The sequence below is a fragment of the Liolophura sinensis genome, chromosome 1 (genome assembly GCF_032854445.1).
Source record: "Liolophura sinensis isolate JHLJ2023 chromosome 1, CUHK_Ljap_v2, whole genome shotgun sequence".
In the NCBI taxonomy this organism is placed as follows: domain Eukaryota; kingdom Metazoa; phylum Mollusca; class Polyplacophora; order Chitonida; family Chitonidae; genus Liolophura; species Liolophura sinensis.
The window spans coordinates 72,757,788-72,783,726 of NC_088295.1; the positions used below are offsets into that span (position 1 = coordinate 72,757,788).

At 38.6% G+C, this 25,939-nt stretch overlaps 1 protein-coding gene across 1 annotated transcript; it reads left to right on the forward strand.

Moving 5' to 3' along the window:
- The first annotated feature begins 211 nt into the window (after window positions 1-211).
- Window positions 212-18,251, forward strand: LOC135481928 (xaa-Arg dipeptidase-like). Its single transcript, XM_064761706.1, has 7 exons — window positions 212-255; window positions 3,995-4,377; window positions 5,035-5,183; window positions 6,704-6,846; window positions 8,298-8,452; window positions 15,577-15,820; window positions 17,517-18,251. Exons 2-7 carry the CDS (start codon window positions 4,009-4,011, stop codon window positions 17,645-17,647), a joined length of 1,191 nt encoding a protein of 396 aa, XP_064617776.1. The 5' UTR covers window positions 212-255; window positions 3,995-4,008; the 3' UTR covers window positions 17,648-18,251.
- Window positions 18,252-25,939: the final 7,688 nt, after the last annotated feature.

Here is a 25,939-nt window from a genome sequence, read left to right on the forward strand (position 1 = left end):
TTATATGAATTTACTACTTTAATTCATATAATATGTGAAATGGAACACATAATTATAAGGAACTCTTGGACTCATACTCGTCTGAAGGCCTTTATTTGTGTTAGTCACGCCCACCACTCCGATTGCGACTTTACGTTCCTGTTATATGCTACATTGCAGGTTTGGGTTTTTAACACAACCAGACTGGTGTGAGCTAAAGCTGACCCAAGAGTGGCAGGCTTCCTCATTTGAAGCTACACCATCGTACGGTTGTAGGTAAAATATGCATCTCTTTTTCATTTTAGTCAACCAGTGTTGTTTCAGACCTGTTATTCTGCTAAAGTCCTCGAGCATGTCCATGAAAGAGTGAAAAGACATTCTTTTGTCTGCACCCCATCATGTAGTTGTGGTTTGTATTAACGTTGTCTAACAAAAGTTGTTTCCCTTAGTCCACCCAATAATCTTAACGTGCAAAAAAACCGAGTGAGAGATTATTCGCTGACAGCTGAACATGTCGATCAGAGGCAAATCGAGGGGTTGCCCCTAACGTTCCCTTCATCCACCCAAGCGAAAATTAATTAATGAATAAACGAAAGTAAATTATACACACAAGTAAATAAATGAAAATAAACAATTATGGAGATAGTTTGATTAATTGATAAAATAAAAATCAATAATTTTTCGTTTAGATGATGGCTTTCAAGTTCAGTTTTATGTGTTCAACTAGCATGCTAGGCATAAATGGTTGCCCTTGACTCTTGACGGAGTTCCCCACCATTATGTTACGTTCAGACATGCACAAAGCCATGGGTGGAACGAAACAAAAACCGCGCAAGCGTCTCCACGAACGCCATCTACCGTTTTACTGGAATATGAAATTTAAATTTTAAAAAATGCTATCCTAATTTCCAAAACGGGAAGAAAACAGCCGTAAAGGGTAAAAAAAAACTAACAAAACAGCTTGAAACCCCTAAATGGCTGTTTAAGTGTGAAAAAAATGGACGAAGCAGTGTATGAAACTTCAACTCTATCTGCAACTTGTCATAGTGAAGCTATATATGCATTAAGTTCCACTTCAAAATGACAAAATAATTTGAAAAAAAAATTGTCTGGAAAACTGTTATTCCAAAACAGCTCAAAACAGGACAAAAAAGGGCTATAATTTTGTCCAAAGTCGTCGAAAGGGCCCGAAGCTTTCTTCATCTGTATAACTTGTCATTGTAAAGAAAATTTCGATTCAATATTTCCGTCAGCATAGTTTTAAAGGTCTAAATAAAGATATACATTGCCATAATTTTGACCATAATATTTATGAAAGAAATGAAATTGATCTGATGTTAAGTCTTGGTGAATCCATGTATACCAAGATTCACGACGAACTGTTTTAAAAGCCTGTTCAAGTCCAAAAGTGAACAAGCACGGCCACAGTTTTGTCCAAAATGTATATGAAGCCCAGGTATATACCGAGTTTCAATTCAATGCAGTGAAATATATGTAGAAAAGAATCCCGGAATACTGTTATGGTAGAGACTGGCAGACGGGTATGTATATAGTCCCTGCACCGCCTCCTGGATATATACCCATATAAATCCATATAAATCCAAACAATAATTAGTTTCTCTTCAGATTCCTTTTGAAAATAAAACAAACCAAGCACCTAAATTAACCATGCAAGAAAACAGTGAACTTTTTGTGTGGCTTGTGTAATATAAAAGACCACAGCACAGAGCGTATTAAAAACAATAACGTTGACGACGGTATGATTAGTTCGCAAATTGTCCCACGTAGCCGGTGAAATTCGGCCCCATGGTATTTTACCTCAGTTAGGGTCTTGTATATACATTGTATAAAATTAACAACGCACACGCCTCCAGTATTTCCATGCCATAATGCAGAATCGGGTAAAAATGCAGCGATGTTAATTGCAAGTTATTAGCCTTCACTGAACTAGAATTACTCAAAATAGTGTGTTGTCATCACATTTAATATACAATCACATTAAAACAATACAAAGGGATCAGAACCCGAGGACTAGTAGTCCACCAACAGAATCCGGGTTTATGCAGGGATAAAATATAAAAGACTACAAGATGGAGAAAAACAAGACCATACGACAGTGTGATATTTGACAAATGTCCTACCGGTAAAATACGACCTCTTCTTAATTTACCTCAGTTAGAGTTTTATTCCAACTCTTCATGTATATGCTTAGAAAGCATAAGCTAATGTGTTTCGCAGATGGAATCGAAAGAAGAATACATTGATCCATTGATATATATCCCTGATTGATCCAGGCAAGTGTGTCCATTCTGCTGGTAGACTAAGTATGGCCTCTTTGCTTTCTTTTAATGTTGGTGTATGTTAAATGTGAGGACAACACAAAATTATCCGTAATTCTAGACCAGTGACATCTAATAAATAGCTGTTAACATCACTGCTTTTGTTTTATCTAATTTTGTCGCCACTGCTCTGGTTTTACTCTCTATGTGGTACGTCTTTAATTAGGTAATTTCTCGTGAACAATTAAGTGAATTTCAGATAGTTCATAATCTCAGGGTATCTTAAACCGGCATTAAATATTTTTTATAGATTTTTTTAACCCAGTAAAGTTTAGTGAAACTGCGTCTTGATACAGCTTCAGTGCGTCTCGATTATCGACTGCAAGGTGACGTCACGTTTACCACTCTAACGTCGAAGGTATTTCCCGTACAACAGTTGAAGCAGTAGCCTATGGCAGATTAAAGTGGTGATCTAGTGATAAACAGCTTTCTCGGAAATTGGACATACCGGAAGCATATCTCTTCCACTGCTTGAACTGTTCATACAGTAGAGCTACTAGGCGGTAGCTTCCGGAAGGGCTGTGCTGGTGATTTTGACCCGTATTAAATATTTACAAAATCAAAATAGGATTGTTGTACAACTAGATTCATGCTCAGTTCTGAAACAATGGAAATAAATCTAACCACCACTGAGGCTGATCTAGGCATTCGACTGTCGCTGAATTTCATACTTCATATTTGTGGCAATGACAGCAGTGCTGATCTAGTTATCGCGGACGTCAGAGAAAGCACTTCGGCTTTAACTCGTTAAGTTGTCTCAGTGAAGCAACACTAAATAAAAGAGCGGTGGAAATCCGTCCTGCAACAAGGAGGCACATTACACGTACATGCACCCTAAGGATTCCTTCGTCGCCATATGACTGAAAAATTGTTGAGTACGACGTTAAACCCCAAGCACTCACTCATTCACTTACTCACCTCGGCTTTAACTATACTTTATAAAAGAAGACAGAAAAAAATCATCCCTTGTATGCAAGACATACAAAGCAGCAAAATTTAAATTCTTCATTTCTCAAAAACTTAGGCAAAAAAAAAAATCATGTCATAAGATTTAATTAATTCAGTCATTGACCGGTGAGATGCTGTCTTCTCATTCCCATCAACCTTCGGCCTCACTAATGAATTTTTCACTGACTTCGACATTTGTTATTTAGAAACTGCTGACTAAACGTTAGTTTAAACGACAAAAAATGTATTTGTATAATTTAAACAGCGTGTTCAAGTAGGCGTAGGGTCTTCCGGGCGATGAATGGGGTTTGGGCCGAGACGGTATGGTACTGACATAATTTGTGATACCGTCGTTGAATATTACACGGCTTTTAAAGGCTACATCACAGCTTAGGTCGCGTAATCTGACAGTAACGTGTTTGACTGGATAAAATTCTCAAGATGTCTGCCTCAGTTCACACCAGCCATTTGTGCAATACTGACATTTTGTTCTACAAGGTGTCTGGTGAAATTTCATTAAAATAATAGCTTTTGAGAAAGCTTGAGAACCCTGCTTTCGATTGAAATATGGCTTAGCCTGGTGCTGTCTTGGCCATTAAAGCTATCCTCCTACATTCATTTCAGTCTGTATAGACCCAGTCTGTCTTTGTTTCCTGTGAAAACAAAATACCGACTTTAAATGATGTCAAAATTCCGCAATGTCGTGTATAAGCTCTTATAAATTGCAGGTCTGGTCGTCGCCATGAGCAACCCTTTGAAAACTGCCGCTTGTGAGGAAATCGACCGGCATGCCAGTGAGCTTCATGGTCTCAGCCACAGTATCTGGGAACACCCCGAATTAAACTTTGAGGAGAAACACGCGCATCAGGTTTTGACAGATTTCTTGGAAAAACAAGGGTTCCACGTGGAGCGCCAATATAAACTGGAGACAGCCTTTAGGGCGACATATGGGGAAGGCCCCGGGCCTCATGTCGCCTTACTGTGCGAGTATGACGCTCTGCCAGGAATCGGCCATGCCTGTGGACATAATCTTATCGCCCAGGTGGGGGTGGCGGCAGGACTGGGTGCAAAGGCGGCTTTGAAAGCTTCAGGAAAACATTTTCCGGGCAAGGTGAATTGAATATGCAGGGATATAGAGAAAGTCGTGTTTGTTGGTATAGGGCATTGCTTTGTCGCTTAATTATCGTCACCAATGCGTCACAAGCAGTAAGAGCTGCAGAACGTATACAAATCCCCTCTCCAAAACCGGTTTAGAATCTGCGCCTTCTGTGTCCTGCACATAAAAAGGCTAATTTTGCATAAACGGATGCAGAATTATGATATATATATATATATATATATATATATATATATATACATATATATTTGATTGGTGTTTTACGCCGTAGGCCTACTCAAGAATATTTCACTTATACGACGGCGGCCAGCATTATGGTGGGTGGAAACCGGGCACAGCCTGGGAGAGACCCACGACCATCTGCAGGTTGCTGGCAGACCTTCCCACTTACGGCCGGAGAGGAAGCTAGCATGAGCTGGACTTGAACTCACAGCGACCGCATTGGTGAGAGACTCCTGGGTCATTACGCTGCGCTGGTGCGCTAACCGACTGAGCCACGGAGGCCCCTATAATTATATATATATATCATAGTTTTGCATCCGTTCTGTTTTGTAGGACACAGAAGGCGCATATATGTATATATAGTTCTTTCCATATACAGTAGTAATATCACATGATATATATCACATCATCTCTCTCTCTTTAAACCAGATCACCGTGCTAGGTACACCTGCAGAGGAGGGAGGGGGTGGGAAGGTTGATCTTATCAACGCTGGCGCCTTTGACGGCGTTGACGTCGCAATGATGGCGCATCCTTCCAAGGCGACTTTCTCCAAACCAAAATCTTTGGTTATGGACGCGTAAGTTCTTTTAACTCTATCTATTTGCATATATGTCTTGTAGATGGCGTAGCATGTAGTATCTAGACCTTGTCAGAGATAAGCAAGACATCATGGGTGAACGCGTTATTTGCTTTAAGTTAACATAAAGTTTGCCACTATGTATACATAAAAAAGGGATATGGAACACAGTTATCACACAAAAATGTGGAAAAAATTCTGTAAAGTTTTGAAAGCCTAGAAGATGAAGGTCAGTATTGTTGATATGGCACTGACGGACAATTCACTTGGAGTAGCCATGTTGTGGAAGCCCTTATGAACTTGTCCAGTCACTAGCGCTTGAAAGCGTCACGTGATATTCGGCTGCCACATCAAAGAACCTGTTATCTCTCGATTGTCAGTGTGGTTTCTTATAAAGGATAGACAGAAATCGATATAATGAAGTGAATTTTTCGGTTAGTTTAAGTGTTAAACTGATGCATTTTGGACCACACATTGATGAGCAGGAAACTGAAAACGGCTGCCCGTGTCACAGTACATACGTGTTGGGCAGGATACTGCAGTAACTTGTCAGGATGAGCTGGCAAGAAAACCGCCTCAGGAGAGTCATTGCTTGAAGAGAAATATTGTGACTTTGCATTATTTTCCTCAGCAAAGTCAGATTTATTACGAAATTATCTTCCCCAAATCTAAATGAAAGAGTCTGTTATGAATCAGAAGTTCCTGCTATGTTCGGTAGATTCCCTTAAGTCGGTACAGCCAGCCAGGCCAAATGCTTACACACCCATGTAGGACTTGAACGAGCAGGACAGCTAAAACACAACGCTTGTGTACATGAATAGACCTGACCGAGCGCCAAACTAAAAGAAACATCGGCCCTGCACGGAGCACGGAACAGAGCTGATCTCTTTGGTTGGGTGTGAGGCGTTTTTGTTTGTATTTTCTCATTGTCACATCGTTTAATACCGAAGATACGGGAGGGTCCCTAGGCTTTGTGACGTCACTCTAGATGGCTACAACATGGCAAAATGGCGTCACCAAATGAGTGGCTAGGTCATGAAAATTGTTTGCTATTTATTTTGTTAATAAGCGGTGTAGAATTTTTAAAATATTTTTAGAACATTTCTGGAGTACTACTTTATTACTTAATCCAGCTTTAGTGGTTGACTTTATGTTCACTTTAATATTCTTAATATTAAGTTAATACAGCCCAAATCTTTATGCAAGCCTTATTCTAATTCCCTTTCATTTAAGCTCAGAACAAAATAATTCCGGACCTATCCGCTGAAACGCTTTTGAACAACTGGGTGTAGGGTACTTTTTATCAATACTTTTGAAATAACGAAAATCTTGGTTATTGCTTTTGTCCACCGGGTGTATAACCAAACTGGTTCGTAATGATGGGCCCTGTATAATAATACAAAATCAGAACCCAAAAATAAGGCCCACATGTATATGGTGTTCTCGTCGCTTTCAGGCGATTATTTAGCTAGGTACATAAATATGATAAATACATAGTGTGCCATTTTTGTTCTGTTTAGGTTCACTATTCAGTACATAGGTAAGGCTGCCCACGCGTCATCGTCCCCGTGGGAAGGAATCAACGCCCTCGATGCCGCTGTGTTGGCATATCAAAACGTTTCTGTTCTTCGTCAACAGTTTAAACCCACATGGAGGGTCCACGGTACTTTAAGCCTTGTCCATATCATTATGTTTTACCCTTCAATTTGGCGTGTGCACATGGGTATTTCTCTAAAGCAAGAGTTTTAACGGGTTTGTTTTCCTGACGAATGTGTAATCTCAAGTGTCCTTGAAAACCAGATGATATATTGTAAGATTCTCCACACGTCTTATAAGCAAATCTTGCTTTTGCAGAACGCCACTGAAAGACGCTAAAATATACGTCATCGCGTATGGTAGTTGAATTTCTGGTCGAATATACCTTGGAAATACGACAAAAGCTGAAGTAAAGAGAACACATTAACCAGTATAGCTGTTTAGTAAGTTGTTTTGGTACAGGAAGCCAATTGAAGTGGAACCAACATTTGCAAATCATGATATATGGAGATACAGAGAAGATGAGTGTAGTATCGTATACGGCAAATGACCTAAAATTTCGCACGTGACTTTCTGTCGTTGACTTTCGCACGAACTGTGTTGGCGGCAAGATGACAGAAGAGAGTGATTAGCCCCACGCCCGTTTCATTGCCCAGCGCGGCACTTGGCAGGTCTAGCTGCTAACTCTCGCCAGATGAGGTCAAATCACTGACAGTGGGGTGTGCAAATCTCCCGACTAGTAGGCGTACATGTACATCTCTAAGTATCCCCATAAAAGATATCGTAGAAAGTATCAGGACAGGCGATGTCTATTACAAACCTTTAAATTCCAAACACTTTTTCGAAGCATGACCTCACCAAACAAGGAACGTACCATGCACAGTGTACACTGCAGACGAACCGATTGTTCGGGCTTGGCCTACGTGGTAATCACCTCACACCAGTATCTGGTGAACGGTTGTCTGCTTGGAGCTTGCATTATGCAACGAATATGTGTACAAATGTATTTCAGCTAAAAACGAATTTCACTGAGAAATATGTGTCATCAGCTTCCCGTGTTCATGTAATTCCAATTTAGTACGTCAATCTCCAGGCACGTTTTGTTTCTTTACAATCGGAACTGTCCTCCTGAAAAAACGTAGTTTCCGAAAACAAACACGATTAACTTTGACCTCTTTTCGCTAGCACTGTGTGCGAGTCCGGGATATCGGGAGTGAGACAGGATTTGTCCGTGTTGTTGATAGATTAGAAGTTCACACAACACTGGTTATATATCAAAATAAAGTACATGTTTTATGATTACCTGTATGCAAATATGCCCAGGTGTCGCCAGCGACAGGTAAGATTATTTTTACCACATTTTTTTTTGTTTCAACATGAACTGTTAGTGGCAGGAGCATAGACTGACTGCTCCGTTTGTTACATTCAGAGACTGTCCATATAATCCCCTGACCACCGCCGATGCTTTCCTGCGGCGCCCTTTCAGTAAGAAGCCCAATCAGCACAATAAATCCTGGGATACACTTTCCGAGTCCCAGCGGGAAACATTAGATCATTTACCATTTTATACTTCTCCAGGCATCATCACAAGTGGAGGCGTCAAGCCAAACATAATCCCGGAGTTTTCAGAACTCCGTTATATGTGTCGGACTCCGTGCGTGGTTGAGATGAAAACCCTACAGAGCAAACTGAAGGACTGCTTCACTTCTGCTGCAGCGGCCACTGGGTGCAAGGTAAATAGAACACAAACAACGGTTTATTGTTCATTAGCAAAGAGGAGCTTTTTTTTTTTTTATTCCATACAGTTTTTAATTGTATTTAATGTAGACAAGCATCAAAGCATATGTTACCTGACTGATAAAAAACGCTACAGGGGAATCTGTGAGACGGGTCGGAAGTTGGTGGTCACGTGACCACCTTTTCGTGTCTAAAACAAAATGTCCTCCCACTGTTTTTTATATAGTCTTTATTTTGTAATCTTTGGGACCACAATAAGCCTTGACTTATACTGTGACCCATTTGGCGAATACAACAATTTGACAGATAAATAACTGTACGTATGTATATACAATGTAATCAGACTAGCGAATTACATGTGCAAGTGAAAGTGCTTTTGGGGGGAACATGCAGTGCTGAATGGCCCTTTGGGCTACATATCAACAGTTCAAAATGGACGATATAATATAGACATGTGCTTGAAAAAATAGGAAAATCGACAGATATCAGAGAACAATATTTTGGTAAATTTCATAAAATTATACAGCTAAATATGCAAATAGGATTTAATCATAACAGATAGTATCGGTTATGTGACTGAATATGGAGTAGCTTCGCCAAGGGTCAATCTTGACCATTGTTCTGTATATTGTACCTTAAATATTCTGGTAAATGATAAACCAAGAGCATATAAAAGACACATATGGGATTTTAAATGTGCTGACTTAATACAGCTTCAGTCAATTATCTCTACCACTCCCTGGGAAGCCGTGTGTGACATATTCGATGATATGGATGATAAACTGTATATTTGGAACAATCTTTTTTTTATCTTGTTGTGCGGAAGCATTACCAAACAAGCAGGTAACAATACGACCAAGGCATAAACCATGGATGGCAAATGATGTTCGTTATAAATTACGAATAAGAAATAGATGGTTTAAAAAAATTAAGAGGACTAAGTCATAGGAAGACAGATTTCGATTTTATATATCTAGGCGTGAAGCTAATACCAGTAAGAGAAAAGCAATATTAAGATATGATGAAAAACTAAAGGGAAAACTTTCTAATCCCAGTTTAGATACCAAGTCTTGTTGGTCTATAATGAAATCTCTGCTGGGTTCAAAAGCGAAACCACGTGTGCCTACTTTAATCGTTAACGATAAAAATGTATCAAGTGATACTGAGAAAGCTGATGAGTTCGTTAGATTTTTTGCAAGCCATTCAACTCTTCCGTCAGTAATACCAGATTTACCTCCATTCACCTATTATACTGCTACAGGCCTTAATTGTATACAAACAAGTGAAAGGGAAGTAGCTGATTTTCTGTCCAAACTAAATATTAGGAAAGCTTCTGGTGCTGATGGAATTAGTAATTTCATGCTCAAAAATACAGCGGAAAATATAGCACCTTAACTCACTAAGCTATTAAATTTCTCACTTCAGTCAGGAGTCTTTCCATCAGCTTGGAAACTATCTAGAGTATGCCCTGTCCTTAAAACGGGAGACAGACATGATATGTCAAGTTATAGACCAGTTTCTCTACAGCCGTCTCTCTCTAAAATCCTAGAAATAGTAGTATATAAGCACTTGTATGAATGTTGTATTAACCATAACCTAACCTCGAATAATTCTGGATTTAAACATGGCGACTCAATATGTCAGTTAACTAAAATTGTACACGATGTATACAGAAGTCTGGATAACCGTAATGATACGTATTTAGTTTTCCTAGATGTAAGCAAGACTTTTGATGAAGTCTGGCATGAGGGTCTTTTGTTTAAATTGAGACAGTGGGGTGTTGGGGACCCATTACTGACATAGATTAAGAATTATTTATCTGAGAGAAAAATTAAAGTTTGTTTAAACGAAGCAGTTTCAGACATATATTCTATTCAAAGCGGAGTTCCACAAGGCCCCGTTATAGGACCGCTTCTTTTCCTGATTTTTGGAAATGACATAAATGTGAACATTGAATGTAATATCAATATTTTTGCTGATGATACATTTTGTCCGAAGAGATGACTGAGTTTATTACATCTGAAAATAAAATAAATCGAGATCTAGGACGCTTGTCTCAATGGGCCAAACAGTGGTTTATTACATCTGAAAATAAAATAAATCGAGATCTAGGACGCTTGTCTCAATGGGCCAAACAGTGGTTTATTACATCTGAAAATAAAATAAATCGAGATCTAGGACGCTTGTCTCAATGGGCCAAATAGTGGTTGATAACATTCAATGCACAGAAAACTGTATACTTACTTGTTTCCTTAAAAAAGAACATGATGTACCCAAAACTGTATTTAGATGGTATTGAAGTGAAGAGCGTTCAGTACCTAAACACCTTGGTATCATCCTACAGCACGATGGTAACTGGGACAAACATATAAGATCACTCGTAAATAAATGTAATAAGAAATTAGGGATTATAAATAGAATGAAGAGGATATTAACAAGGAAGTGTTTAATAACTTTATACAATAGCCTCATTAGATCTACAATAGAGTATGGCGACATATTATATGATAACTGTAGTATTGCGCTTTCCCAAAAACTGGAAAATGTTCAACGGCGCGCTGCTTTGCTTTGTACAAGTGGAATGCGTCGTACATCAGATAAAGCTCTGCTGAGTGAACTCAATTGGACACCACTATATGTTCGGCGTAGACAGCATAGGATTCTGCTATTTTTTAAAATTGTAAATTGACTTTCCCCGCCTTACCTACAGTCCCTATTATCAAGACGATCAACAGAGAATAATACATATAACTTAAGGTATAATGAAAATGTATGTATATTTAGATGCCGCCTCAGTATATATAAATCTTCCTTCTTCCCGAAAACGACTAAGGACTGGAATAATTTACCTAAACATATTCGCCATTCTTCAATGAAAGAACTTCAAAAATTTCTGTCCCCATCAATTATTACTACGTCTAGTGATTTAATATCGTTATATAATGACTTTAGCAACTTTTCATCTCCAGCACTGCAGAATGAGAATGGGATTCAGCGCTCTTCGGGCAGACCTTTTTAAGTATATTATTATCGAAGATACTACTTGCCATTACTGTAATGATACATGTGATACACCTTTCATTATTTTTTTATTAGCTCTCAGTTTGACACTCATAGGAAGCACATGCTACATACTCTCACACAAATTATTTCACTCGGTGTAAATTATTCTGTTTTTATTCCACAATGTTCACGATATATATGTAATATACTTTTGTTTGGCTCTAAAGATTTAAATTACGAAGATAATAAACTTGTTTTTCAATGTGTGCATAAATTTATCAATGATACAGAAAGATTTTATGACCATGGTAATAACGATGTTAACATTGTAAATAATTTATTTCAACTTATATCTGAAATATGTATTTTCATATTTATATGTATGTACTTCGTTAGTTATTATGTTGTTAATTGTTGCTTTGAGGAGATCTCCATAGTAGCCATTAGGCTGTGAGAAATCCTCGTTAAATAAATAAAGAATTAAAAATTAAATTTTCCGATATTATGTATCGACATGTGTCGTCCGCAAACAACCGTAAATTATTTATGATGCCTTCCGGTAGATCATTATTGTATAGTAAGACCAATAGGGGCCCAAGAACCGAACCCTGGGGCACTCCTCCTTGTAGTGTGCTTATTTCTGATTGCTGGCCATTGATGACAACCCGTTGCATTCTGTTTGTGAGATAATCCTTACACCAGTTTAATAAATTGCCAGTTTAATAACTCAGACAAAGTATACTTCTTTCCCTTTATCTAAGGAGTTGACTATTTCAGAATATATATCTAGCAGTTGAGTCACTGTTGATCTAGATGGGAGAAACCCGTGCTGTGCTGTACAGATGTTATTTCGCAAAAACTGGAAAACATATTTAAACACAGCTCTTTCGAACACTTCACTTAAGCAGCTTAGTAGAGATATGGGCCTGTAATTTCTAAAATCGTGTATATTTCCTTTTTTGTAAATTGGAGTTACCTACAGTGAGGGACATATTAAAAAGGTGCGACAATACAGGCGTGAGAATATCCTTTCCTTCAACTAGATGTTTGGGACTTATTCCGTCTGGGACAGAGGCTTTGGAAGTGTCGAGACCGCTTATGGTATCGTTTATATCCTCTCGTGTGATAACGTTTTACTGCAGAATTGCTTCAGATTGCAGTGTTTGAGCTGGTGGATCTATTGCTGAATTTTCTACTGTACATATGCTGGAGAAATAGCTGTTTAATATAGTGGCTTTCATGCTTGAGTTATGCTCGTATGAACCATCATCGGTTATTAGTGGCGGAAAAGTGACAGCCTGACCTGCTTTACCCTTTAGGAATGAATTAGCTATTTTCCACCATCCTTTTTCACTTATATTGCCGGCTCGAAGTTTTTCGACATTTTTGGACTGGTGAGAAAGTTTCGCCAATTTAATAAGTAAATTAACTTTATTTCTTTGAGTTTTAAATGTACGTATATTATGATAAGTTTTAAAACGTCTCGATCGTTTAAACAAACGGTCTCTTACTCGAATTTCATGTTTAATTTGTGGTGTTATCCAGCTTTTGTCTTTGTATTTGACTGTAATAGTTTTGTTAGGAATTCTACTCTTTGGCAATACTCTCAATACAATCGCTTTCAAGAATACCGTCCTAGTCAGAGGACTTTAAAACATCACGATATTCACTCCAGTCAGCCAGTTTATATTTCCAGATTATTCTACTGTAACTCTTTTCGAAGACTGTATTGAAATGAAAACTACTGTGAGTTGGACAGTGGTCGCTACAGAAATTTGAAAGCACACCGGAGCCAATAATTACGTCGGGTTTATTACTTATTATAGGGAGCAGAAGAGTGTTTGACTGAGGTATTGTAGCTGTGTGAATTAATTGACTCAATCCCAAACGAGAAATAATATCTCGCAACTTAAATTTTGAAAAGTCTAGAAGGTTCTCCTTAAGGCGATAATGACATTTTTGTTTGGATTAAAACGCGTTCAATATTTTCTTCTAAGACTTCCCACTTCTGGATTGGAGAATAACGAGGGCGGTATATGACACAGTATACACGGTATTGATTTCAACCCATACTATTTCTAGTAGGGCACACGCAAGGTCAGTGCGTCGAGTTGCGGCCAAATGGTTGGCAACATAAACACAGACTCCTCCCCATGCTTGATTACGATCTCTGCGAAAAGGTGCGTTATAACCAGAGTGGGCAATACTGATCCGCCCAGTGTTAAAGCATTGTGGGAAATGGTCACTTTTTACCACTTCGCCAGCGACCAGTAAGGCCTAGTTATACAAAATAACGCCACGAAAGCTCTGCATTAATACTTAGACTATCTGCAAAATCATACAAATTATACAAATCCAACGGATACAAGATCGCTGACAGCGATTCAGAAATAGGCATTTTCCTATGCAGTAACGTTGGGAGGACCGTTTTCTTCACCTAGACGGTTACTAAGGAGATCACGTGATCTCTAGCTTCCGGTCTGGCTCACAGAATGGTGACACTGTGCAGCTTAAAACTTGCATTGTTATTTTACGCTAGATGAGGCTGAACAGGACATTTAACAACGACCCGCCTACATGCAGCGATGATATTATCGCGAACGACATTCATCTAACGATCCAAGTGAACGGCAATTGGCATAGGGAACATTCGACTTTTTCAACGCATAAACATCTCATGACCTTTTGGCAATGGGCAACGAATCCCTGTGCATCTTTCACATACTGTCTGCTTGAGATTATATATATATATATATATATATATATATATATATATATATATATATATATATATATATATAGTGTCAGATGAGAAGACTAAATCAGCCGCAGGTGTACAATGTCCAGTTTCGTTTGTCAATATTCTGATAGATTTTTACTGGCTCATTCATGCCGATATTAAGATTTTATTTATTTTATTTATTTGATTGGTGCTTCACTCCGTGTTCAAGAATACTTTACTTATACAATGACGGACATGCAGCATTACGGTGTGAGGAAACCAGGCAGAGCCCGAGGAAAACCCACGAATGTCCGCCGGTTGCTGGAAGACCATCACGTACGGCCGTAGGGGAAGGCAGCATGAGCTTGACGGACTTACAGCGACCGCATTGGTGGAGGATCCATTGTCATGGCGCCGCGTTGGCCACGGGACCCCCTCGATATTAAGGCTTACTACATATATTTTCTCTCCTATGTTTCTCTCAGATATACGTATAGTTTGATAACAACTATCTCACTCTCCGTTACAGGTGTAGGTTGTTCACAACTACCTGACTATGTTACAGCTGTTGTTTCTCTCTTTTTACCGCCGGGAAGAGCTCTTGTTCACCTCCCTCTCTCTGTTAGTGTTTGTTCGCATCCCTTTCTCTGTTACAGGTAGAGTTTGTTCACATCACTTTCGCTTTTACAGTTATAGCTTACTGATTTATCTTTCTCTTTTGAAGTCGGGAAGAGCAAATGTTCTTGTTCACCTCGCTTTCTCTGTTAGAGTTTGTTCGCATCTCTTTCGTTGGTACATCTAGAGTTTATTTGCATCTCTGTCTCTCTTACAGGTAGACTTTTTTCACCCGTTTTCTGTGCATGTTACACGTAGAGTTTGTTCACTCCTCTTTCTCTGCATGTTAAAGGTGTTCACGTCACTTTTTCTGTTAAAGCTAGATTTTTTTACCTTTTTATTCTCTGTTATGCATTTTGTTCGCCTCTTTTTGTCTGTAACAGGTCCTTTTCTCTGTTACAGATAGACCTTGTTCGCCTGTCTTTCTCCGTTACGGATAGACCTTGTTCGCCTGTCTTTCTCCGTTATGGATAGACCGTGTTCGCCTAGCTTTCTCTGTTACGGATAGACCTTGTTGGCCTCTCTTTCTCTGTTACCGGTAGACTTTGTTCGCCTCTCTTTCTTTGTTACACATAGACCGTGTTCGCCTGTCTTTCTCTGTTGCGGATATATCTTGTTCGCCTCTCTTTCTCTGTTACATCTCGTCTTTGTCACATCTCTTTCTCTGTTCAACTTAGAGTTGTTTACATGTATTCCTCTATTTCAGGTAAAGTTTGCACACATCTGTTATTGTATTATATATATTGTATATTGTATTTGTTCTCTCTTTCTCTGTTACAGGTGGAATTTGTACACGATCAGAAGCCGTATGAGGATCTGTTATCTAACAGTACTTTAGCGACTTTGTTTGAAGAGAACGCCGCTGGTTTAGGTGTAGATATTTGTTCTGATCCTGCTGTGACACAGAGATTCGGCGGGTCAACCGACATGGGCAACGTGTCGCATGTAGTTCCGAGTCTACAACCCAAGTTTTACATCGGGACCACGGCAAGCATCCACTCTACAGAGTACACTGCAGCTGCAGGTAGGTATCTTCATGACAGGGAATATTCTTGTGTTAGTCATGAAACACCAATCAAATAACTAAATAAAGAAAGCACGCAAGGGAATTGATCAAAATATTAATTTGGTCAGAGTTATTTATTTAACGCGGTGCTCTAAAATTGGTGCTCACATTGTGAATGGAGGAAACATCAGTGCCTGGAGTAAACCGCCGTTTTTTAAACTTAGTTGTGCAATAGAAGTTGCTTGGCAGGCTATCACCAATGTATACTCAACAAACTTGAACACTTGGCACTTGTTCAGTTGAATCTCCCGATGGGAATTACGGCCTCATTTTAGGATAAAAAACAAGTATGCATGGCCTCGCATTTACGAACTTTACACAGATAAAAAAAATATTGAAATAGAGGAAGTCAGTAATGATTGTAACCTCATATAACGCGACCATGACAGAAGCAAGAATCTTCTTCACTTAGAGACTGGAGTATGTCTCGAACACTAACCGGAAATAGTCGCCAATAGTCAAAGTCCTCACATGTAGACTGGAGAACCTCTCGAACACTCTAACCGGAAGTAATCGCCAATGGTCAAAGGGTGCTTGTCCAAGATCGTACAAGGTGGATTCATCTTCTGTCCCAGATCTTGCATCTCGGATGTTCTCAATCCGATTCAAACGTGAATGTGTGGGAAATGTGAAATGCCCAGTCTTATACATAACTCCAGCATTACCAAGTGGGTCGACAAAGCTGCAGTTTGGTCTGACAGTTTACGCTGATGCAGCACGTTTTATCAGTGTGAAGTTCGTGTGGAGCAGGGTGGGGGGAAGGGCAGGTGAGTAGAGTGACGTCATGCATTCTCTCCTATTAAATCATTATCCACTGTTTTCATAATTTATGCACACAGTGCTTCGGCGTGACATTTGATTAACTATTTATTTATTTATTTGATTGGTATTTTATGTCGTACTCAAATATGTTTCGCTTATACGACGACGGCCAACATTATGGTGGGAGGAAAGAGCCCGGCGGAAACCCACGACCATCCGCAGGTTGCGCTAACCAACTGAGCCACGGAGGCCCCTTCAATGAACTAAGTATCCAGTTATTAATTTTGTTGAGTGTATTATTTGGGGCAAACTTTGGAGATATCTCATTCAAGTATTAAGAATTTGACCATATCATTTTGGCCTACAGGTACCTTTCTTTCATGATACGTTGATAATATTTGTCAAGTAAAATAATTTGTAAAAGTGTATTAGTTAATTTGAATATCAAAAAGATTTAAATGGTTATTTTCAACCTATATTATAAACAGGCATTTTTGTCATTTAATTGCAAGTCATACACAATTTATTCTTGTGTATGATGTTAAGCGAAAATCAAATAAATAAATGTAAGAGTGACCAGCATTATGGTGGGAGGAAACTGGTCAAAGCCGGAGGGAAACCCACGATCATCCGCAGGTTGCTGGCCGTAGAAATCGGAGAGAAAACCATCATGAACGACCGCATTGGTGAGAGGCTCCAAGGTCATTGTGCTGTGCGAGCACGCTAATCACGGAGGCCTCCTACCCCCCCCCCCCCCCCCCCCCACCCCCCACCCCACCCCCCCCCCACCCCCCACCCCCCCCCCCCCCCCACCCCCCACCCCCACCACCACCAATGCATAAAATAAACAGATAGATGACATCATTGTTAGACTGCCTTCTTTGGCCCACAGGATCACCGACGGCTCAGCCCTATACTCAAACCATCGGGAAGGCTCTAGCCATGGTGACGCTGGACATCCTACAACAACCCCAATTAATGTCAAAGATAAAGGAAGATTTCGACCGCGACACACAACGGTGATCTCGTGTTAATCGAATGGAAACATGGTTGAAGCCGCTATTATAAGGATTTTCGCCATAAAAGAGGAACTTTTACTATGATTTTTAACGGGTGAAAGGCAAATGAAACTTGAATGAGAAAGTATTGTATGCACACTCCTCGATTTTGGTACTTTAAATATAGCCCATGCTTGAGCTTTTTGGTCTCAAGGGTTGGAGGGTATATACTTGTAATTGTAATGGAATCTCATGGTCATAATGGTGAAAGAATATACGTGTATCAGACAATACTATGTAACAACGTTTCAGTATAAAATTCAGATTAAAAGATTAATTTTCTTTTGTGGTTACGTAAACTTTATGTATTATGTATCATACGTTCGGTTTACGTCTGTCTGACATTATACGGATCCTATAGATAGTTTATAAATTTCTGCCAACTTCAATTTAGGCTTTGACAACAGTTGTTTAATTTACAGTCATTTGGGATTTGATCATGGCTGCTACACTTGGTCATATACACTTCTACGCGGACAATTTCATGTGTAAATGCTTAAAACATACCAACTTACACGCTCCCGATGTAGCACCATGCGTGGCTTATGCAGAATTGGGTAAATAAAATATGCAGTAAATCTATAATTGCAATTTATTTGAGTTATTGGCAAATGGACACAGGTACCGGTGGAATAGTCATACATTTTTATCCGTATGCATGCTTTCTCCATTTTGTCGCGTTTAAAGCACTATTTAAACAGAAAGTTACAGGTGAGGTTGAAAATGCTTGCATACATCTAACATATATTTACGAATGGATAATATATTCGCGTACAAGCGTATGCGTGGTATCGTAGCCTGTGCAACCTGTTATCACTCGCTATTGTACAAATTGATCTCCAAGCTGCCTTACCCTTCCTTCCACACACGGAAGGCGCCCGAGGGAGGCCCGAGAAGACGAGTAGAGAAGGTAAACGAATATGGGCACATTGGTTCCGATCTAAACTGACGTTCGTCAGGAGCAAAGTTTGTCCGTAGATGTGCATACACGCCTGTGGCTGTTAGCTCGTGAGTATAGAGGACACCGACCACACATCATTTGCTGGCTAAGCGTTTGTCAAGAACTATTCATAACTGTACAAATAGGAAAAGGCAAACTTTGGTGTTCTATTTGGGGTACTCTACATTAACACTGTTGGCATGCTTGATAACTGGTGACATTTGTTCATATATTTGTACACACAGGACTGAGCTACGACCAAACTTACGCATCCTGTCTAACAAGGTAAAGAAACGGCCCCCATGCATAATTTCAGAATAGTTTGAAAGATTAATGGATGTTATATGGCTTACCTGTGTGTACAAAATACTGCTTTGTTTCAGCAGAAACGGTGAAAGCGCTATATCTCGCATTTTACGCTTTGAATATGACAGCTCACTGAAGTTCAACAACAAGCGTGCTGATGAATGCAGTTATTGTAGCAATATGCTTCTTAGTGCATCCTATCTAAACCGTTATCGTCTAAGGTAAAAAGGTCAGAAGCAAGCACAGTATTCCATTTTTGATATCAAATGGTCATCTTTGAAGTTTGTCCATATAGAACATGTCTACAACAAAATGTCCTACACATCGGTCTAAACACAATACTCAGTATAAAGCTGAACCGGCGTCGAATTCGTTACCACGCAGGTACTTTCATTTATATCAAAAAAGTATATTAAATTGCTAGAAAAGTTTATGCATATATAGGCGTTGAGAAGCACCCTGTTTTGGTGACCATTTTTTTTTTCAAGGTTATTTGGGTCATTAAATTATATCTTCTGACGGGCTTGTAAACGTGATTTCCCTTGAACTCTGAATATTTTTTTTATCAACCTCATACCACTTTTAAACAAAGCCATGAGGAAGAACCACATTTTTTTTAAAATTCACATTGACCTATATATTTGTTCAAGGTCGTTGATCCTATATTCGTTTTAGATTTGATAAATTATGTCATTTGGTCATCTGCATTTTCTCAACAGCACCAAACACAGAACCAATGTTGTAAATAAGTTTATTCCAACTCGAGATCGTTCCACACTAACAAGAAGGATGTTCAGGATATAGTGATCCCTGCAGCGCGCACTCGTTGAGATTGTTAACATTCCTACATACAGACACGCTGGTCACCAAATGGCAGAGTATAAAATCGAGTTACATCTTTGGATAGCTTCCTATATATATAGTGTGTTCCATGGTGCCTGCTAAAGAGTTACTGAGGTATATTGACAAGAGGCCTTATTTCACGGGTGATGTGTAACCATTTCCCAGCTACCACAGTGTCGTCAACCATATATATATATATATATATATATATATATATATATATATATATATATATACATATGGCTTTTTCAACTGCGTTACACCGCTACAACGTTGTTACTGACAAAGGTTGGTATGTCTTTGTGTTTTCAAAAGCATCCAAGAGACATGGATCCGATCCTACAACGTTGTTTTTGACATGATTTTTGGCTGATTTTGTTTTTTGTTTTTTTTTGTTTTTACTTGAAGGTGAAATTTTTAGTTTTGTTTATAAGCTCTTGGGGCCCAAACTGGAAACTGTAAAATAAGCTATAGTGTAATTCACATTTTGACGGTCAGCTACAATGCTTTTGCGCATTATTCTCTTCTGTTATTGTTTAGGCTTGTGGAAGTTTTCTTTTCATTCATTATTTGTAATATAAATTTTTATAATTGTCAAATGTATGACGTACGGAAACTGTACAGTCCGTATCTTTCATGTGTAAAAAGTGTTTATTTTTTTTCCTTATTAACTATCAGAGGAAAACACCCCCTTTCATCGTACGACGTTTCAAATGCAAGAGGGACAAGTCAAGATTTGTCCGGCTTATTTCTGGTCATACATTAACTACAAATTAAAGGAAAAGACCGCTAAAAATCGAAGTAGGCATCACTTAATAGACCACTTAAAACTATGCATAAATATATTTTCATTTATTTATTTTTTTAGATTTTTGGGAAGAGAGTTAAAGGTGGTCAAAGGTTTAATTCTAAGGTGAGTGTATGCACCATACTATTAGATTTAGGAACTCTGACGTCACAAGAAGTTTTTCCAACTCTAATCACAACACTGAATGTTGGAATAACTCTTTTTGCCCATGAGTAAAAGATTGCTGAAATAATTTTCTCAAAAATTCATCCCTTCCGGTCGACAAAAAAAAAGTGATGTGACGTCAGAGTTCCTAGATACTGTGAGTATGGCTGGTAAAGCCCATCCTAGAATTTAAGTATCTCATCCTTTAACCACTCTTCAAAAAGATCTAAAAAAAATAAATGAAAGTAGTGTTTATCCCAGTGTGTATCTGATAAACCTTACTTCATATTTTACCTTTGTTTTACCTTAATCATCAACATGTAGTTACGCTGAAAAAAAAAGAGAAAAAAAAAACGTGTGAGCTCTCGGAGATGATAACAAGATTTAGATTGAAAAGCCATGAAAGACTAGCACCAAAGAAAACGAATTCTCCAGAAAAGCTTAACTCAGGACTTCTGGGAAGTGACACGGCCTCAAAAGATACACACAGTCTCTCGACTTCGACGACCGTTGGGTGTTAGATGACATTTCTATACGGCCGACCACCCAATGCTTTAAGTCGCAATCTTTCACAAAGGCCGACCTACCATCGTATACACCATTCTTTGAAAGCAGTCGGCACGCTCCATGAGGTAACGGTTAGGCAGAGTGGAACTCGACATTAACGAGGTCAATACGCTCCGTTTATTGGCAGCGAGACTGGTGATTCCGGACTGGTCGTCTTTTTATGGAACTCTCTAAATTTGAAAGTGTTGTCTTCGTCTGGAGACCACCTAGTCTGGAAACGATGTTCATAAAATCCCCGAGCAGGCAACTGCAAAAAATGTCTGAAATAAACGAATGAATCGTGCTCTTACAACCTAGCCCTTCACCACTGTATTTTCGCCCTTAAATATCTGTCACTGGTGAAATAATGGAAACTGTATCTTCAGGACATGGACTATTCCTTCATACATACGATCTACTTCACTGATGTGGATGTGGGTACAATTAAAGTACGCAGGAAAACCGAGATCTTGTCTAGGAAAATAAATAAAAAGACAAAAACTTTGTCTAATTCACGTTTGAAAAATCAATGGCTTTTCTCATTTACACACTAGATGCACTGCTATTTATTGGCTTTTTGAGTTTTGTGATACAAGTTAGCATAGCTCCTCCATTCATACATACGCTATGTTTGAAATTTTTTGGTGAAAAACTCCGTACAGCACATCAAATCAGTTTTCGTCTATTTAAGAATTTCTCATATTATTGCCTTTCAGAAGATATTAGAGTCGTACCTGTGCTCTTTAGAATGTTACAAAATGATTCTAAGTTTAAAATTTGAAAAAGTGAAAGGCGAGTTATAACCAATACTGAACGGTACTACGTGCCCAGACGAGATTCATATTTGAGAAAGGTAACTTTTGGGGTTATCATAAAATGATAGCAAATAATCAATGGGTTTCTCTTTTAGCAAAAAATCACCACCGGTAAATTTCATTTTTTGGAAAGAATCGTCTTCAAGCCGCATTCGAGGGCATTTTACCAAATTAATACGATGGTGGTCAGCTTTGCAGACGGAACATTGTACAAGCATCTTTTGGATAGATAGATAGATAACAAAAGACAGGCAAAAACATAACATGATATTTCAAAAAAATTGTTTATTACATCTGTGGTTAAAGCCTTCCGCTCCACATATAATACTTCCGAGGTAGCGTGGAATAAATGTAAGTGACAATAAACGGGGCGAGGTACCTGCGGCATTGACAATCCTGCACAGGGTACAATTAATACTTAAGAATAATCTACAATGCAGGACTCGCACAGCGCATGCAGTTTTTAACAATTATCTGAACAAAAACGCCTGGCATATTAAGAACAACAAATTTCCATCGTCTTATCTTTTCGAATGTTCCAGCTTAGCTCCAAGCATCTTTCAAACATGGTAACTTACAAACATATCAGGTTTTGATTAAAATCATTAAATGCTTTTTCATTGTATAAAATAGTCAACGTATAGGATAAATATTGTACTTTTAAAACAAACGTCCAAGCATTGAGGTAATAACTAAACTTGTATTTCACCATTAGCCAGTATATGTATATATATATACATATATATTTATATATGTCTTTTGAAGACTAACAAATTGTATCATGAAACATAGATACAAAGCACAAGAGCAGACATACACGACTAAATGTATGCCTAGCACTGGTCCCAATATTTTCCAAAATTCAGGAATAATATATAGCCTAATAGTCACTGATGTACCATAATTAACGGCTGTATGTAAAGATCTACTACACAATATCGCTAAGCGGCGTGCACCATGGATAACATACCCTGTGGTTTCTGAAAGATATCAGGCCAGAACAATAGCTACCAAGGCTGACACAATCTAAGTGGGGAAATCCTAGAAAATTGGCAAAAGTTTAAAGCTAATTGAAGTACTATACTAGTTGACAGATAAGGTTCAGACTGTGTTATTTTCCTCCATACACAGCGAGGACCTAATGGTAATTTTGGCAATGATATTAAACATTCATAGCTTCGCTGGTACAAAAACAAACTTTAATGAAGTTTTGAATTCTGACAAAGTTAAGTCTATGAGTTTTGTGAAATTTGCCCTGATGTTTCGCATACAAAGGTTAGGGCTTAGTTGCAAAAGGGACATCTACTTTAGAAGCAAAAATAAACCACCGATAACAAAAAAAGGGGGCAGTAACTTATAAAATTTGGATTTAGCCGAGGTACTTAAGTTGATTCCGTGGAAGGAAAGAAAGTATGAAGTCCCAATGATGAAAGCGTATCTGTTTATGACCCTACAGCTGAAGGGCACACTGATGCAATAATCAAACGTTGAGACTTATACAGGAATTGTTTCAATACTTTTAGTTTTACACAGTATTTCCTCTATCAATGAAAACCCCTTGTGGAGTGATCTCACAGAGTGCACGTATGTATGGAGAAAAACAGGTATGTATAGTTGAGATTGGCTTGCCCACTAAGCCTGAAAAAAAAAAAACAAAAACAAAAAAACATGAAGGCCACCATATCCTTTAAAACTGAGAGTAGTTACCCTTGCGTAGCAGACAATTTACAATGAGCGCGCACAGAGTTCATGTGATGCACAATACACATTATGGCAAGGTTTGTAGTATACAATTCGCAGCATGTGGAAGACTGAACATTGCCCATTGCAAACAAATGAAAAGCATGTGTGGAAATGTATGAGGCATGACAAACTTTAGTGTTTGATTGATTGGCTATATGGAGCAATTATAATATGATCAACTAGCCACAATTTAGGACCGATAATTCATCGGTTTCCTGTTTACAGTCCATCTTTACAGGACAGACAAGCCAATCACTTCACTCATAAATTCACAACACTGAACAATTTCTGATAAAATGCCTCACAATACTAAGCTTTACACAGTTAGTGCATAGCACTGTCCACACAATTGAATACTTCACACATTCACGATGTGGAGTGGGGTGGGACTGATTGGGAATTGGTTAGAAGATAGATGTGTCCTACAAAAAACAGACTGGGGAAAAAGTAACAATGAATGAATGGGAGTTCTAATACAGAAGTCTGGTGTTGAGTGATCCAAGACTTCTTAAATATTCAATTCTTCAGCAGTCTCCACATGCAGAGTAAAATATACATCTGCAGCCTTCTTTTGCTCCTATGAGCTGGATCAAGTTGCTTTGCTGCACATTTGCAAGCTTAAAGGTCTTGTTTGTTCAAACTCATTCTTGCTTCTCTCTGTTGCAACTGGAAAAATCACATGTACAGTGATGCACTGACAACTTCTGTACACTGATTTAGCATAACTGGAAATTACTTCTACAATTTTTCAATGGTATGACGATGAGTCATTGGGTGTTCTACATTTAGTTTTATGACTTTTAATGTATTCAGATCCAAGGTGTCCAACTACATTGTACATGTTGACATTTACCCTTTATAAACACACAAATAGGCATGTACCATTGGGTAAATCTACGCCTGAGTACCAGATGTCAGATGTTTAAGACAACCACATGTATTCTATGAACAGTCATCTCTGTTTGACCGTCTTAATTTTGACATACATATATGCTCTGTGCAGGATGTAAATCATAGTGCTCTAGCGCCAGTGGCAAAATATTGCGGGGAATCATTATAATACTTCAAACTAAATTTTAAACTACCTACATGCAAATGTGGTATGCCAAACTGCCAGAAAGGCCTTTACTCTCTTGCTCAATGCACAGGACTCCTTAGGACTAAAAGTGTATCTCCCATCAGCCCTAAAACAATCTAGCTATACTACTGTTACACTATCAAGATGTCAATGCACCGCAATGTATGATGTGCAGGACTAATCTATTGTATTCCATGGGCTTGTGTCATATGAGTTGTGCTCAAGAGTGAAGTGAAAAAAGGAATGTGTGCTTATCAAAGTATCAATATAACTTAACGACAGCAAACGTTCGTCATAGAATCAGGCATTGTGCCTATATATATATGTGCCTATATATATATAGGCTCAGTCGGCTAGCGCGCTAGCGCAGCGTAATGACCCTGGAGCCTCTCACCAATGCGGTCGATGTGAGTTCAAGTTCAGCTCATGCTGGCTTCCTCTCCGGCCGTAATTGGGAAGGTCTGCCAGCAACCTGCGGATGGTCGTGGGTTTCCCCCAGGCTGTGCCCGGTTTCCATCCACCATAATGCTGGCCGCTGTCGTATAAGTGAAATATTCTTGAGTACGGGTAAAACACCAATCAAAAAAAAAAAAAAAAAAAAAAAAAAAAAAAAAAAAAAAAAAAAAAAATAAATATATATATATATATATATATATATATATATATATATACACATATATATATATCCCAAATGACCTTTATGTATGTGAAATTGATGTCCACTGGAAAGAAAAAATAAGAGCTCTGCTTTGAAGGTAACATAATCGTAGATGATAAGCTGGTAATTGAGAAGTGCGATCCTGGGCTGTAGCTGTTATCTTGGTCATACTCGAGTGCACACTAAATAAAATATTGCCGATGTGGCGTTAAGCCATAATCATTCATTCTAAATAAATGTAGTCTATTGACAATGCAGCTGACCAGAATGGACCCCTTCCTTAAATACAAGACAGTACTCAGTGTTCAGATAATGCATACCAGAAATGATACAACAATGCACATATCTTGTACAAAAATATGACTACTCCTAAAGA